The sequence below is a fragment of the Musa acuminata genome, unplaced genomic scaffold (genome assembly GCF_036884655.1).
Source record: "Musa acuminata AAA Group cultivar baxijiao unplaced genomic scaffold, Cavendish_Baxijiao_AAA HiC_scaffold_1137, whole genome shotgun sequence".
NCBI classification, from domain to species: Eukaryota; Viridiplantae; Streptophyta; class Magnoliopsida; order Zingiberales; family Musaceae; genus Musa; species Musa acuminata.
Genome location: NW_027021349.1, coordinates 2,822,592 through 2,840,423, shown reverse-complemented (window position 1 = coordinate 2,840,423; position 17,832 = coordinate 2,822,592). Strand labels below are relative to the sequence as shown.

The window sequence follows — 17,832 nt, the reverse complement described above, 5'->3', positions numbered from 1 at the left end:
GATTAGTCTAAAGGTAAGACTGGAATAACCAGCTATCCTCATACCATATCTGTTTGTTAAATCCTCTTTCTTTGCACAAACCTTTTTCTCGAATACAAAAACAATGTTAATTGATTCCACCTAAATATTAAAGCAATTTGTTATTGGAATCCACCAATTTAACAGCAATGTATGATCGACTTGGTTATTATTTTCATGCATTTTTTTTGAGTCGTATTGGATAAGCATCCATTTTGATTCACTCCAATCTAATTATACTCATATGTATGATGTTTCTAATATTCTTATAATAGCAGACCTCTATCATTAGAATCAAATGTATTATCTGTTAGTAGCGATATAGAAGCAGTAAGTACAATTTGCTTAAATGGAGCGATTTCTACTGCCTTATTAGATTGGATATGGATGTCTTTGGTCCATTATAACAATCTCGCTATTTTGTTAGATGGCCTAATGTCTATGTATATGTAACGGTCTGAACAATTTTTTAAAGTACATTATATTTTTTCAATGCAAATGATTTTTAATTACAATTTTTTAAAGTAATTGGTCTAAATAATTTTTAATCACATTCTTTGTTTAGATGGTGGAACAAAGAAATGAAAAAAAATTACGATGTAAATTAAATAGAATTTTCAATCAAAAATACCGAAATAATATTAAACAAGAGGTAAGACTTGGAACATATGAGTATGATTCTATTTATAGGACCTAGTGATAACTACCTCATCATATCATGTCACCTATGATTGAGTTAGGTGTAGGAACTTTCCTGTAACTTCCATATCATGAGTCGTTACTTAGAACATACCTATAACTATCATGAATAATTCTTAACATTTTCTCTTGATTCATAGTTACATACACTGATTTAATATATGAAATAAGTATGCTTTTGAACTGAAAGTGACTTGGTGAGAATATCTGCAACTTGTTTATTTGTGCCACAATACTTCATTGTTATGGCTCCACTTGCTACTAGATTCTGGATAAAATGATAGCGTATCTTTATATGCTTCGTTCTTCCCTGAAATGTTGGATTCTTCATCCTTATAATTGTGACTTTGTTGTCACAAAATATTTCAGCTGCTTCTTTTTGTTCTTGATGAAGATCTTCAAGAAATCTTCTCAGCCATATTGTTTGACAAGCTATTGATGTTATAGTTACATATTCTACTTTTGATGTCGATAATGTAGTTGTTGCTTATTTCTTTGAACTCCAAGACATTTCTAAGTACACACTATCTTGCTTAATGAACTATGGTCCTATTTATAAGACCTAGTGGTAACTATCTCACTTTATTATGTTATCCATGATGAAGTTAGGTATAAGAATTATTTCATTTCTAAATCATGATTCACTACTTAATATGCTTATAGCTACTTAGAATATGACAATTACCTACGTAACTATAACTACTATAAATCAATTCTGGATACTTTTATCACTTGTATCATCAAGTTTTTATATCAGAAAACAATCTTTATCACTTCATAACAATTAGGAACAAACTAAAAGAATATCACAGCTTGAATTTTGTCGAAAACTAAAACTCGTCACCGTTAAATTTGGACATAACTTACTCATTGCTTACCCTCCATATTCCAATATTTACTATATCTCCCACTGTAAACGGGCAATTCTAATTTCATTGATGAGTGATTTCTTAGTAGAATTTAGAGAAGAAAACAACTCATAAAGTTCCTAAAACATTCTACCCGACAACAATATTCGGAAGCACTTCCTCATGAAGATTCTAAATATCTTATTTTAGAGACTAATGGAAGAAGTTGTAAAGCATAAATCAAATCCCATTGGACTTTGAGGCCATCTCGGACTCTGTATCTGAAGAGATGTGATGCAAGCAGTCAGAACAAGTTTACTCCTCTGCAATCAGAAATGTAATGAGAACCACATGGAAGTCAATCAACAATGCACCTTAGCATCATTATATCCAAACTCAGCTCAATAACACAGCAAGCAGAGGTACATCATCATCCTAACATATTTGTAGAGAACATTTATAGACAAGATTGCATTAACACAATCATAACCAACACCACACAATTACATGCTCACCATTGTTCTTGAATCAGCCACCCAAAGTTAAGAGCCCCATCAGCATACTGCACACATTGATAAAATGAATTAAAATTATGTCAACAATAAATTTCAATCTTCGAACAGCTATAACCAGCAAAAGACATGAAAAAGAAAAACCAAAACGAGAGAACTTGTTCTGGACGAATTGTATGAAATTTACACGAACAAATGGATGCATTGAAGGAAAATGAAATTGAATTCTATTACTAGTCTTGCATGACTTAATTAGAAGCGCACCAATTCTTGGCAAAAAATTAACAATTACTTCCCAGCAAGCATAACATCCAACCAAACCATCTCAACATCACCAATAAACAACTGATACCATCACTACTTGGTTCTATTTGTTGTCACAGAATAACACAAAGTGATGGCAACATCTCATAAACAAAAAGAATCATAATTTCTGACAGCTACTAATTTGTCAAAGGCTGTGGAAGAATGATTTAAAATTGAAGGAAAAAAAATAAAAGAAAAAAAACTATGAATTTGAGGGCAAAATTCTAAAGAAATAAATAATACATTATAAAAATAGATGCATCAAAACAAAATGAAATTGAATTCTAAGTACTGTTGTCTTGGTGCTGATTGGAGAGTCATGGTTCGATCTCAAAGGCGCAAATCCGTCTTGAGGATCCATGTTGAGGTAGATGAGGTGATTCAAGCTGACAGTCAGAGTGGCAAGTGGACTCCTGAGCATTGTTGGCTCACAGCAGTTGACTCGCGATCTTCTCGAGGTACAATTTATCTGTTGGGAAAAGTTTGGGGTCATTCTAAGATGTGCCTTGCCTTAGCCTTGTTTGAAAGCACTTAATGTCGCTTTGATGTGCTTCTTAAATGTGCTTGGGCCCTACACAAACGATCGACATCGGGGATGTCCCGACTCGACTTCTTTGATGCTCAAGCCAGTAAAATATGTGGAGGGGGTTTAGTAAAACTCAAAAGTTGATATAGAGCCCGTCGCCCTCTCTTTAGCTTGGGAACTTGGGTCTTATACCTAAGCAGTTATTGGCATGAGGGTAGCATTGGTTATAGTGTCCCTTACTTTGTAAGGGGATTATTGATGGTGGTAACTAACGAACGTGTCCTCTAAAGGACGGCATCAGAGTATGACTCTCATAATGATATGTTTTGCCAAGGTTCTTAGTGATGGAGATATAAACAGAAATAACCTTTGTATAGGAACAAATACTAGAAGACCAAAATACGCAGCGGAATAAAATGGAAACACAATCAAACAGAACACCAAGATATACGTGGAAAACCCCTTCAATGTGAAGGGTAAAAACCACGGGGCAAACTAGAGATAATCCACTATGAGAATAATGAATGTACAAATCTCAATCTCTTGCCCAAAACCCTAGCAACAACCACAAGAGAATAACTGGGATACAAGGATCACGTCACTGCCCACAATATCTAAAACCTCCCAAGTAATCATAGCAAGAGCCTACTGTAGATTTGATCTAACCTGATATGAGAACACTGCTAGATGATTGAGAACAGTCTCTCTGCGTTGTCCTTGTCTTCTTCCCTTTCTTTCTCTTCCTTTTCTGCCTTGTTCTCCTTCTTCTCTTTGGAATCTCGTGGCTCCAAAGATCTGCCTCGTTGTTGCCTTTTTATAGCTTTAATCTGCCTCTAAAACGCAGCCACCACACCCCCCTAATCTTAATTAGGGTTAGGTTAAGAGGGGGTGTGGGCTGTGGGCTGATAAAGCCCACATGGGCTGAATATGGGCCATCAGCCCAACAACCTCCCCCTTCAGCCCATAAGGGAGGCTGTCTCATGACTCCTCAATGTGAAACCATGCCGACCAGCTGTCGGCATATCTCATGTCTTTCTTTTGGTAAGGTCTTCGTCAACATGTCTGCTCCGTTGTCATCTGTATGAATTTTCTGAAGCTGCAACTGCTTCTCTTCAAATACATTTCGAATCCAGTGGTATCTGACATCTATATGCTTTGACTTGGAATGAAACATTGGGTTCTTACACAAATGGATGGCACTTTGGCTGTCACAATACACCACATAATTTTCCTGTTTCAGCCCCAATTCTTGTAAGAATTCTTTCATCCATAACATTTCTTTGCATACCTCTGTAGCAGCAATATATTCTGCTTCTGTGGTAGAGAGAGCAATACACCTTTGCAACCTGGATTGCCATGACACAGCTCCCCCTGCAGAAGTAAGTACATAACCTGAAGTAGACTTCCTCGTATCTATATCTCTTGCCATATCTGCATCTGTGTAACCTGTTAACACAGGTGGTCCACCTCCAAAGCTTAAACAAACCTTAGAGCTCCCTATGAGATATCTAAAAATCCACTTCACTGCTGCCCAGTGCTCTTTGCCTGGATTTGCAAGAAATCTGCTAGTAACACCCACTGCATATGCGATGTCTGGCATCGTACATATCATTGCATACATTAAACTTCCAACTGCTGAAGCATAAGGAACCTTTTGCATTTTCTCTTTCTCCTCATCACTTGACGGACTCTGTTCTGAGCACAACTTGAAGTGACCTACAAGAGGAGAACCAACTGGCTTAACATTGCTCATACTGAATCTTTCCAATACCTTCTCGATGTATTTCTCCTGTGACAACCAAATCTTCTTGTTTTTCCTGTCACGAGAAATCTGCATGCCTAGTATTTGCTTTGCTGGCCCCATGTCCTTCATTGCAAAAGACTCACTCAGTTCCTTCTTCAACCTGTCAATTTTAGACATATCTTTCCCAAGAATAAGCATGTCATCAACATAAAGTAAGAGAATAATAAAATCCTCACCAAACCATTTGATGTACACACAATGATCTGAAGCCGTTCTTTTGTATTCATTTTCTGTCATAAATGAATCAAACTTTCTGTACCACTGTCTTGGAGCTTGCTTTAGCCCATACAAGCTCTTCTTCAACTTGCAAACAAAATTATCTTTACCTTTGACTTTGAAGCCTTCTGGTTGCTCCATATAAATTTATTCCTCCAAATCACCATAAAGGAAAGCTGTCTTCACATCTAACTGCTCAACCTCCAAGTCCTGGCTAGCAGCAATACCAAGAGCAACACGAATAGAAGACATTTTAACAACAGGAGAAAATATCTCTTCAAAGTCAATACCTTTCTTTTGACCAAAGCCTTTCACAACCAATCTAGCTTTGTACTTTGGTTGAGAACAATATTCTTGAGTCTTCAACCTAAAAACCCACTTGTTCTTCAAGACCTTCATTCCATTTGGTAGCAGCACCAAATCATAAGTGTGGTTCTTCTAAAGAGCATCCATCTCTTCCTGCATAGCAACTAACCACTTCTCTTTCTGCTCACTCTCAACTGCTTCCTGGTAACTCTCTGGTTCACCTGCATCAGTAAGCATCACATACTCATCTGTAGAGTATCTTCTGAAAGGTTGACGTTGTCTAGAAGATCTTCTCAACTGAGGTTCTGCGGGAACTTGCTCTCCTACTTCTTCTTGCTCAACATGTCCTGCAGGTAAATCAACATTAGGCTCTACACTATTTTCCTGCACATCTCCCCCATCACCCTGATATACTGGAGGAATAACTGGGTCACAATCTGCTAATCCTTCTGCAGAAGTCTTGGCTGGTGCCTTCTTCTTCAAATCCTCAAAGGTTTGATCCTCAAAGAAGACCACATCTCTGCTCCTGAACACCTTCTGCTTTTCTGGATCTCAAAGCCTGTAACCAAACTGATCATGTGAGTAACCAAGAAAAATACATTCTTTAGACTTACCATCCAGCTTGGACCTCTCATTATCTGGAACATGTGCAAATGCACGACAATCAAATACTCTCAAATGCCTGTAGGAAACATCTTTCTCTAACCATACATGCTCTGCAACATCACCATCTAGGGCTGTACATGGTGACAAGTTGATCACATCAACTGCAGTCCTCAGAGTCTCATCCCAAAACCTTTTGGGTAGCTTGGCCTGTGAAAGCATACATCTGATCTTTTCCATGATGGTGCGGTTCATCCTCTCTGCAATTGCATTATGCTGAGGTGTACCAGGAACTATCATCTCATGTTGGATCCCATGTGACCTGCAATAGTCATTAAACAATCCCGTATACTCACCACCATTATCTGATCTTATGCATTTCAATTTCCTTTCTGTCTCCCTTTCAACCTTGGCATGAAACTCTTTGAAGACATTAATAACCTGATCTTTGGTCTTCAAAGCATAAGCCCAAACTTTCCTGGAAAAATCATCTATAAAAGTGATAAAATAAAGTGCACCACTTATACCAAGAACATCAACAGATCCACTAGGAGTTTTTGTCCTCAAAGGACCACATACATCTGTATAAACACGGTCTAAGGCATGCATTTTTCTAGACAAAGCAGCACTAGCAAATGAAACTCTATGTTGTTTACCAGCCAAACAATCAATACAAGGGTTCAGATGTATACCTCTGAGATCTGGTAATACCTCTTTCTTGGAAAAAGCTTGCAGCACCTTCTCGCTCATGTGTCCCAATCGCCTATGCCACAACTCCATACTGAAGTCTTTCTCTGTAGCATTTAATTGCTCACCATAAGCTTTAGCCTGCAACTTGTACAAAGTATGACATTTCTTTCCACTAGCTATAACAAGAGAACCCTTACTGAGCTTCCATTGCCCTCTGTGAAATATGCTTTCATACTCTTCATCATCTAGTCTTCCAACTGAAATTAAATTCAGCCTCAAGTCAACCACATGCCTCACATCCTTAAGTACCAACTTGCAGCCAAGGTTGGTCTTTAAATGGATATCACCCATGCCAATGATGTCTGCTGTGCCATAGTTGCCCATCTTGACAACACCAAAGTTTCCAGACCTGTATGTAGCAAAAAACTCCCTCCGTAGTGTAGCATGATAAGAAGCACCTGTGTCAATCACCCACTCAAGATCCTGACACACAAGAAAAAATATCATCAGAAGGAGACAAAATCAAATAATCACCACCCTGCACTGTAGCTGTAGTATTATCCTTTGACTCTGTAGACTCCACTTCTTTTCCCTTTTTCTTGTTCTTCTTAGGTTGCTTATATTGGTTCTTGTAATGTCCTTTCTCACCACAGTTATAGCAAACAATATCTTTTCTTGATCTTGACTTGCTCCTACCCATACGTGAACTGCTTCTAGACTTTGACCTTCCTCTGTTCTCTGAGATAAGTGCCTGTGAATCATTTTAAGATGTTGCTAAACTCTTTCTTCTCAACTCCTCATTCAACAAACTGCTTGTTACTTGACTCATAGTGACAATACCATCTAGTGCAGAATTACTGAGGGAAACCACTAGTGTCTCCCAACTTTCTGGTAATGAACTGAGAAGTAACAATGCCTGCAACTCATCATCAAGAGACATTTTCATAGAGGATAACTGGTTAGTAATACTCTGCATTTCATTCAAATTCTCAGCAATAGAAGCACCCTCTCTATATTTTAGGTTCACAAGTTTTCTGATCAAAAAAGCTTTGTTGCCAGTTGTTTTTCTTTCATAGAGACTTTCCAATTTTTTCCAAAGAGAATATGCAGAAATTTCAGTAGAAACATGGTGAAAGACACTATCATCAAGCCACTGTCTAATAAACCCAATTGTTTTTCGATCTAACCTCTTCCACTCATCATCTGTCATAGTTGTAGGTTTTGCACTATCCCCTTGCAAAGGTCCATACAAATCTTTGCAATACAAGAGATCTTCCATTCTTGGTTTCCATATCATCCAATTATTTCCATTCAAACTAATCATGCGAGAAATATTACTGGCCTCCATGGTCAAATACAAAAATTAAATCACCAAAACCTGGCTCTGATACCAGTTGATGGGGATATAAACAGGAATAACCTTTGTATAGGAACAAATACTAGAAGACCAAAATACGCAGCGGAATAAAATGGAAACACAATCAAACATAACACCAAGATATACGTAGAAAACCCCTTCAATGTGAAGGGTAAAAACCACGGGGCAAACTAGAGATAATCCACTATGAGAATAATGAATGTACAAATCTCAATCTCTTGCCCAAAACCCTAGCAACAACCACAAGAGAATAACTGGGATACAAGGATCACGTCACTGCCCACAATATCTAAAACCTCCCAAGTAATCACAGCAAGAGGCTACTGTAGATTTGATCTAACCTGAGATGAGAACACTGCTAGATGATTGAGAACAGTCTCTCTGCGTTGTCCTTGTCTTCTTCCCTTTCTTTCTCTTCCTTTTCTGCCTTGTTCTCCTTCTTCTCTTTGGAATCTCGTGGCTCCAAGGATCTGCCTCGTTGTTGCCTTTTTATAGCTTTAATCTGCCTCTAAAACGCAGCCACCACACCCCGCTAATCTTAATTAGGGTTAGGTTAAGAGGGGGTGTGGGCTGTGGGCTGATAAAGCCCACATGGGCTGAATATGGGCCATCAACCCAACACTTAGCTCGTTCTGTCACAAACAAAATTGTAAGCAGGGTGTTCGATGTAATGCTTATGTATGTCTGTATCTTTCAGTTTTGTTTATACTTTGCACAGCATATAAAGGGTTGGCAATAGGCTTAGCAACCTCATTTTCTTTGATTTTGGTGGCTGTCCTAGGCTTATAAACAAAGGTTGTGTCATGTAGGTACTTGTGGGGATATCATTCTGTAGTGGACCATTTTGGACCCTTTGTTATGCGATCGTTCAGAGCTTGTAAAGTCTATTTGTAATTTGCATTAGCTATGAAGTGTTTACTGAAATGCTTGCTTGTAGATCTTGAGTGAGACGTTTTCTCTAACCTATTTTCTTTTTGTAGGTCCTAAGGGACCATAGGAGGTTTCGAGGAGGCTGACATTTGCAGATGGACACGCAAGGGTACCGCACAACTTAGGCAAAACTAGCTAAGTGCATGACATATGGTATTAGAGCGAGATAAGCTCTCATAGAAAAACTTGGCATGCAAACGTGGGGGACCTAGTGGGGTTGCATTGAGGGCAACCAGCATGCGCGACCGTTTGGGGGAAAACAGACATCGAGATATAGGGAAAATAAATCACTCAAAGGAGCGAGCATCTAAGATTAACATTCAGAGGAATAGCTAACCCTTCATACAAGAGGCACTACGAGGACAAGTAAATTGGGAAGAATGAATAGCGCACAAAGTTTGAGATGGCTGAGTTTGAGCTACGGTTCAACATAGGCAACCATGCTTGATGGTGCTAAAGGCAAGCGAGACACTTGGTAAAAGATGAGACCATGCAAGGTGGAATGGGTTAATCAGTGATCGAAAGAGTTGTGCAAAGCTTACAAAGGTGAGGGGAATTGCTAACTCGAAGAATTCGATGCTCATACAAGGGCTTATATGCAAATGATGGAATATTCGTGGCTATCTCAAGGCGACCAAAACTCGACGACATGGAGTATTGAAACTTTCTCTTCAACATGAGAATGATATGTATGTAGGAGGCTGAAGTGTGCAACGATTTCAGCATATTGCTAAGAATTGAGAGGTGCAGCAAGGGCTATATTGGCGAGGAGTCTCAATCTAGCAAGTGCATTTACAAGGGCAAAACAATGTATAGTTTGTTCAGCAAGGCAGAGTAGTCCAAGAGGGTGGTGGTATCTGAAACTTCTAGAGGGAAGGATGCGAAGAGAGAAGTTGCTCCAACGGGATAAATACCTTGGAGGGATAAGTCTCGGTTCTCCAGAAAGAGAATCATATGCAATGGACCACACATATTGAGGAGGAGTACCTCAAGACAATAGCCCCACAAAGCTCAACGAACCAAGTGAGTGGTGAGGAGTCATTATATATCTCATATGAGATAATGCATTTGGGGATGTATTGCGAGATCAAGTGGGGGAGCGACCCAAGGCAATATAAATGAAGGTACACTTGGAGTCGAAATGAAGATCGGACTCAACAAAGAGCTGACCCATGGAATGATGGGCACGAGGGCCACCATCAATTCAATGCAAATCGAGAACTAGGTGTAACTTAGCGAAGTACCTAAGCCACATGAAGGGAGCCAACATAGAAGATGGAATATGAAGTAGAAGCACAAAGATTTCCTTAGACAGAGGTCAAGGACATGAACTCTTTTAGAGGCAAGAGCGGGATCATATCGTTCTATGGGTCCTTCATTCTGATGGAGTGGACTCATCCTGCATGGTGCCAAATACGAAGGGAGCTTTGAGGCACATACACCCTATCTTAGAGAAGTATTTGATGGAGGAACCAAGATGACTCAACTTACAGATGCGAAGTTGGGTTCAAAAGGCCTTAGCATGGGGCAAGAGGATGCTGAGGCGAGTACTCTTGAAGAATATGTCATAGTGTTGCCATTCGAATTGTCATGAAGGAAGCGGTGCACAGTGGAGATTGTACTGGTGGGGGTAGAGGCCTAGGATCTAGACAATGGTACACCATTTTCAGCAAAGTTGATATACTTCGGGAGCTACAAAGTGATGGATTATTCTAGAGTGGTGCTTCGTCTTGGTGTGACCCGAGAGCGGGTTGATGAAGGTCGATTGCCAAAGGAGCGAACACAATCGAAGGTGGAAAAGGCCTTGCGATGTGTTGGCAAAGGCTACACATGAAGGGATCACAATCTGAATTCATCCCACAAGGATCAGAATGTAATAAAGATGTCACCAAGAGGTGATATGGTACAGCGAATCATAGTGGAACAATTCGTAGCAATATGATATACACGAATCTACTCTCGCGATGGACTAGATCATACAGATGTATGATCAGGAGCTACTAAGAGCCCCACTTTGGTGAATAACACAATGGCAAGAAAGGCTTGGATTCAAGGAGTGAACGCTATGGTATCATAGAGGCGGGTCTTTCATACATGTATCAAATTTTACATCGGATAAAAGCCCTGGTCATCAGCATATGGGGGTTGTGCATCACCGAGGGAGTATACTGAATGCAAGTACCAGTGAATCCCATGGGAGGGACTTAATCGCGTAGAGGTATGATTAGAGCAACTGGAGAGTTAGACTGCTCCAGTGCTCATATTCGCTTAAGGGAGCCCAGTTAGTCAGAGGACAAGACCGAGTAAGCGAACATTGCTACCAAGGAAGCTAAGGAGAACAGAATCGGTGCGAACCTTACAACATGATAATAGAGGTCATGCATGAGAGTTGTAATATATCTTTCTATCGACTAAGGGGAACTGCTCAGAGAATACTAAAGTGTTGAAGTAGGGGGTTGAAAAGGGAGAGGAAGCAATAACGAGTCTAAAGGAACTTAGCTACCCAAAACCGAGCATTGGTTAAAATGGAGGTGGACTCGGAGGACTGCCATAGTGCCATAGAGACAGATCTACTGATCGCAAAGAAAGGGATACATATGCGAGGTGACGGATAGTAAAGCCATGGGCATGGCAGTGCCATGGTACCGTAAAGGCGAGACTTCTGTGAAGTCATTGATCCCTTACTCTTATTGAGGGAGAGCGCTTAGTCGTGAAAGGAGCCGAGGAGGTGGAAAATACGGAGATAAACTCCAAGTACCAAGACAAGGTTGAAGGACAAAGGCTAGGAAACTTTGTAAGACTTGTGTCAACGAGCTTCTCATCAAGATAGCCGAAAGTGGAGGACTTCAGGTCGATGCAAAAGCACATGACCAAGGAATGAAGCAAGCGATACATGGTGTTGTACCCTTGCTACTCAGTGGAGTAGGTGGTTAGGTTGATGGAGAAGATAGTACAATCCCAGAGGTGACCAAAACTATTAGAGACTTACTCCAAGTTGGGGTAAAATCTTTCTGTATTCTAGAAGTTTGATAGCATTGAGAAGGTGAATCACAGTAGCTAACTCAACACAATAAGTGCAAACACTTCGAGTGCTCCAAAAGTGTAAGCAAAGAGCGGGCGAAAGCTAATAACCAGCTTGATGCATAGAGCACAAGCCTTGAGGAGGCGGGCGAAATAAAAGTAACCTTTGTCTTTCAACTCTTAAGAGAATGGGCAAAATCGAGTATCCCAATTCTCTTATATATCCGGTAGATGAGCTCTGTATATGTTCAAAGACCCTTCGAAGAAACCAACTGGAAGATAATAGTTGGCAAATCCTTATCAATGGTGATCAGTGCTACTGAGTAGATTATCCGCTTCATTTCTCGACAGAATGCCAATCGAAAATGGAAGTGATGCAAACCTACTTGGAAATGACAACTAAGTAAAAAAAAATAGTCGATTAGCAAATTTTATAGAGGAAGGGCCCAAAACCTTTAAAAGTTTGGGAGGCAATACTCGTTAAAGTTCCAACAAGCATCTACCTAATTCAAGCGGTATAAGACATTTGAGAGACTGATGCATACTAAGGATGGTCTTTTCCTTCATCTGAATGATCCATAGGAACCAACAGTAATCAACACAACTCAACCAACCCCACACTAAAGGCAGAGTCATTAGCGAGTTGAAGCAGCATGGCGGATTAAAAGTTCAACTACTCAACAATAACAGCGGAGAGCAATTAGGAGCCAAGAGGTGGATTGCAGTTGGAGCAGAAGATTAAAGACTCAGTAAAGGCGAGGAGTTGTAGCGTCAGCAAGGGCTTCGACGAAGACGTCGAAGGAATAAGTGAGGGAGAATGTCATGAACAAAATTATAAATAGGGTGTTCGATGCAATGCTTATGTATGTTCGTATCTTTTGATTTTGTTTATGCCTTGCACAGCATATAAAGGGCTGACAGTAGGCTTAGAAGCTCTATTTTTCTTTGGTTTTGGTGGCTGTCCTAGGCTTGTAAATAAAAGTTATGTTATGTGAGCACTTATAGAGATATCGATCTATAGTGGATCATTTTGAACCCTTTGTTGTGCGATCGATCTGAGCTTGTAAAGTTTGTTTGTAATTTGCATTGGTTATGAATTGTTTATTGAAATAATTGTTTGTGAATCTCAAGTGAAAAACTTTCTCTAACATATTTTCTCTTTTGTAAGTCCTAAAGGATCATAGAAGATTTCAGGGAGGTTGACCTTTGTGAATGGACATGAAAGGGTGTCACACAACTTAAGCAAAATCATCTAAATGTGTGATAGTTTGGAACAAGTAAGGGATGGTCCCTTACACCACTTGTTAGGAGGGTACGGTTGGGAATGCTATGTCATGTCGTCAAGCTTCAATGCGTATATATAGGTCTTCTCATAACTTTTCTTAAGTGGCTTCCTTAACCCAAGTTGTGAGATGAGTCAGTAGTATTGTGATTTTTCTTATCATTCATCCCCCTCAAAAGACATGCTTCTAGATTTTAATAAGGGTTTTAAGACATGTTTTTATGGACCTACCCCGTTTGAGTGTGTTGAACTATAGGTGCTGCTTAATAGTGACTTCATGCTTCTCATAATGGTTCCTCTCAAACATTAATATCAAGTTTGTTCATCGTAACAAGCTTGTTTGGAAACACTTAGCATCGCTTTAAAGTACACTCTTTACTAAACCTATACAAGTGATCAACATCAAAAAAAATATCACAACCTAACCCTCTGATACTTAAGTCAATAAAATAAATAAATAAAATTAAATATTACTAAAAAATTAAATAATTAATTAAAAATAATCTTTTTTTCTTATAAAGAATCCATAAAAATCAACAATGATTAATACAACACGGTACCCATGCTAAAATCAAAATCATTAACAAATTAAAACAATACGATGAATTAAAAACTGAAACTACTTAACAATAACATCCAAAAGTAAGTGAGATATTTCCTCATGCACAACAAACCACAAGATAATGATAGCATCTCATGCACAAAAACACCAAATTATAAAGCTGGCAAATCATAAGAGGATCGGTAAAAGGAGTCAAAAATTAAAGAAAAATTAAAAAATAAATAGCAAATGGAGTACAAAATTAAAGAAAATTGAAAAATTAATAGCAACTGCAGCCAAAATTAGTTCTAAAGGAAGCCTCCTTTCCGGTTAAGATCCAATATAATTACATCAGAAACCCTACTTGCATTACAATGTGAGCCAAATCACAACAAACAAACACACTAAAGTTATAGTCATTGGCGAGTTGAAGCAGCATGACGGATTAAAAGTTCGACCACTCAACAACAGCAGCGAAGAGCAATTGGGAGCCAAGAGATGAATTACAGCAAGAGCAGAAGATTAAAAAATTATAAATGGGGTGTTCAATATAATATTTATGTATGTTCGTATCTTTCGATTTTATTTATGTTTTGCACAGCATATAAAGGACTGATAGTAGGCTTAGTAGCACCATTTTCTTTGGTTTTAGTGGTTGTACTAGACTTGCAAACAAAAGTTGTGTCATGTGGGCACTAATGAACCATTTTGTGTTGAATCTCGGATTTTAATGATGAAACCAATTGATAATTATTTATGATTTGATCTACGTTTTGAGTGACACAGGATGCTTCAATCAGGATGAGACAATTAAAGCAGGAAGAATCATGTTGGGCCAGAGGAAAACATATCAGAAGACTAGACGTCGGGCCGAATGATCAGTCGACATATCGACAGAAGGCTTCGGGCCATGGATTCGGGCATCGGGCTAAAAAGAGCGGATATTGCGCCAAGGATATCGGAGTTGAGGAGTCAACTGGCCGATTGGGCAATAGGCTGTAAGAGAGGACGATGCGTCGAAGAATCGGACGAAGTGTCGAGGGACCAATAACATGTCAGACAACATGATTAATGCTTAATATTAATTGTCTATATCAAAGTGTGTTTTACATGTGCAGGATTAACTACGATAGCAAGGCATGAAGCAAAATGAAGTTCTAGAGTCAAGGACACGATTTCGTTGGGAGTTCGAGAGTTCATCGGAAGTCCGGACGTTCGTCAGATGTTCTGTCGGAACCAGTCGAGAAGTCTCAAAGCTTGCTAGAGAAGCTCATCGGAACTCGCCAAGAAGATCGTCGTGAAGTCTAGGAGCTTGCCGGGAGTCCACTGGAACATTACCGAGAGATCATCGGAAGTTCGTCGGAAGCTCACAGGAAGAAACCAAGACTTGCAGACTTGTTTAGCTTAAGTATGTCTTCGATTTCGTAGTTAGCACGTAATTAGGTTTGAAATTGGGCTAACCCAATTATGGGTCAATTGGGCCCATGTAAGAACTGTGTTGGGCCCAATAAAAAGGCTCAAATAGTGCCTCAAGAGGTAACACCGTCGTGGCACAGTCTCCGAGAATGTGTCAGGCGGTGGTACCACCAGTCTAGGCGATGGTACCGCCCAGACATAGCCTCCGAGAGGCTACAGGCCGTGGTACCGCCAGCTTGGGCAGTGGTACCACCCAGTGTAGTGTCAGTGTTAGATTGACACTAGCAGTGGTACCGTCCGGACCTAGGAAACCCGGGATAAGATGTTTTTAGGCTCCAAGTTTGAATCAACTTGAAGCCTATAAATACCCCTCTCATCCCTGGTTAAAAGACATAAGCACAAAGTATTTAAAAATAAGAAAACACTGTTACAATCATTAGAAAAATCCCCTCCTATAATCTAAGTTTAGAATTTTATTTAAGGGGAGTGAGTGCTTGTAAGGGTTGTCTCCTAAATCCGATAAAAGGAGAAGAGTGTAAAAGGTGGTTGGTCTTCGCCTATTGAAGAAAGATCGATAGTGGATGCCGATGGCCTCGACAGAAGAGTAATCGACGAAGTCGATATAGGTCATGACGATCGAACCACTATAAAATTAGCATATTCTCTGGTTTGCATTTACTTCCTATAATTTACATTAACTACAAACTACCTTCAATATGCTCTTACTTTACTTTTAAAGTTAAACATCTCCGAGTTCAGTTTTATCATACGAAAGGATTTTCCCAAAAATCGATATCTTTATCCGCTGCACTAATTCACCCCCCCTCTTAGTACCGACCCCGATCATAACATTTTAAACCCTTTATTATGCAACTATTCAAAACTTAAAAAAAATCTATTTATAATTTATATTAGTTATGAGATGTTTATTAAAATAATTTCTTATGGATCCTAAGTAAAATACTTTCTCACACACGTTTTCGGATAAGTTTGAGAATGCTATGCCATGTCATTAGACTTCAATGACATGGTAGCGTTGTGATTTTAGGTTGCGAATACTAACTTTTCTGAAGTGACTTTTTTAGGCCAAGTGGCAAGATGAGTTGGTAGTGTTATGATCTTAGTTCAACTCGTATTAATTATATTAAAAATTCAACTACTTCACAACACAGCCAAAAGCAACCAGACATTCCCTCGTACACAACAGACCACAAGATAATGATGGCATCTCATGCACAAAAACGCCAAATTATAAAGCTGGCAAATCATAAGAGGATCGGCAAACGGAGTCAAAAATTAAAGAAAAATCGAAAAATAAATAGGAAGCCTCCTTTCCAGTTAAGATTCAACATAATTACACCAGAAACCCTACTTGCATCACAACGTGAGCCAAATCACAACAAAGAAGCACCCATCGTAGATCACTCAGGAACTGGTGAACTTAGTAACCGCCTTGGTCCCCTCCGACACAGCATGCTTGGCGAGCTCACCAGGGAGGACCAAGCGAACGGAGGTCTGCACCTCGCGGGAGGTGATGGTGGGCTTCTTGTTGTAGCGGGCGAGGCGGGAGGCCTCGGCGGCGAGCTTCTCGAAGATGTCGTTGATGAAGGAGTTCATGATGGACATGGCCTTGCTGGAGATGCCGATGTCCGGGTGCACCTGCTTTAGCACCTTGAAGATGTAGATCTTGTAGGTCTCGGTCCCCTTCTTGGCCTTCTTCTTTTTCTTCTTGTCGCCGGCGGCCACGGCACCATCCTTAGAGGGAAGGCGCTTCTCGGCCTTGGGCTTCTTCTCCGCGGGAGCCTTCTCCGCCTTCTTCCCCTTCTCCTCCGTCGCCTTCTCCGCGGGCTTCTTCTCCGCCGGCTTCTTTTCGGCCTTGGGCGCCATGGCGATCGCAAACTGATGGACGAATGGGTGTGGGAAGGCAAATCGCGTCGGATTGGCCTTTTAAGAGAGAGATGGTAGTCGGTGATTGGTTGATATGTCGTGACCACGGATCGATGAGCTGGGCGTCATCGGGACGTTGATCACGCAAAGAGTGTCCACACGAGAGGGAAGGTTTGGAATCCGGAAACGTGGCTGATTCTTATTGGTTGAAACGTTTGTCTCGGATGCTGCCGTGCGCGCGGGAAAACAAAGTCAAAAGTCGCAACGCGGAGAGTTCCCGCTCAAAACGCTGGTTATGGATCTGAACTCGACTCGTAAGACCGAGACTTAATCCAACCAAATGGAATTGTAGAGAAGCAAAACTCCACCGCCAAAAAAGAAACAGATCCGCTAATCCGATCAATTATTTATTATTGTAATAAAATAATTTCAATATAATCTATCAAACATCGTTGATCTCCATCGTGATGATTATTCGTCCTAATTCGATCGAAGGTTATCTATAGAGATGATGTTGGAAACGAATTCTAAACAAAGTCCATCTGATGCCAATCGATGAACTTAGAGAAATATTCTCTGAAATAAAAAAAAATTAAAAAATATTTTTCATTCATAAACATGACAGACATGGTAGATTTGTTCGGTTGACTTTTACTTGTAACATCAATATGATGGTCATGAGTCTTGATCGAGAATGAATATTTTTCAATTCAAATCCTTAAATATATTATAATAATATTATTTATAAGTATATTGTAATCATCGATAATTATTTCCTGAATATAAACTAATTATTATAAATGATGTATTACTTTATTATTAATTTTTATGTTTATGTATTATAGTTAA

The 17,832-nt window shown here is 39.7% G+C and overlaps 1 protein-coding gene across 1 annotated transcript; it reads right to left on the bottom strand.

Moving 5' to 3' along the window:
- Positions 1-16,354: 16,354 nt before the first annotated feature.
- Positions 16,355-17,018, bottom strand: LOC103999810 (histone H2B.4). Its single transcript, XM_009421674.3, has one exon. It carries the CDS (start codon positions 16,981-16,983, stop codon positions 16,522-16,524), a length of 462 nt encoding a protein of 153 aa, XP_009419949.1. The 5' UTR covers positions 16,984-17,018; the 3' UTR covers positions 16,355-16,521.
- Positions 17,019-17,832: the final 814 nt, after the last annotated feature.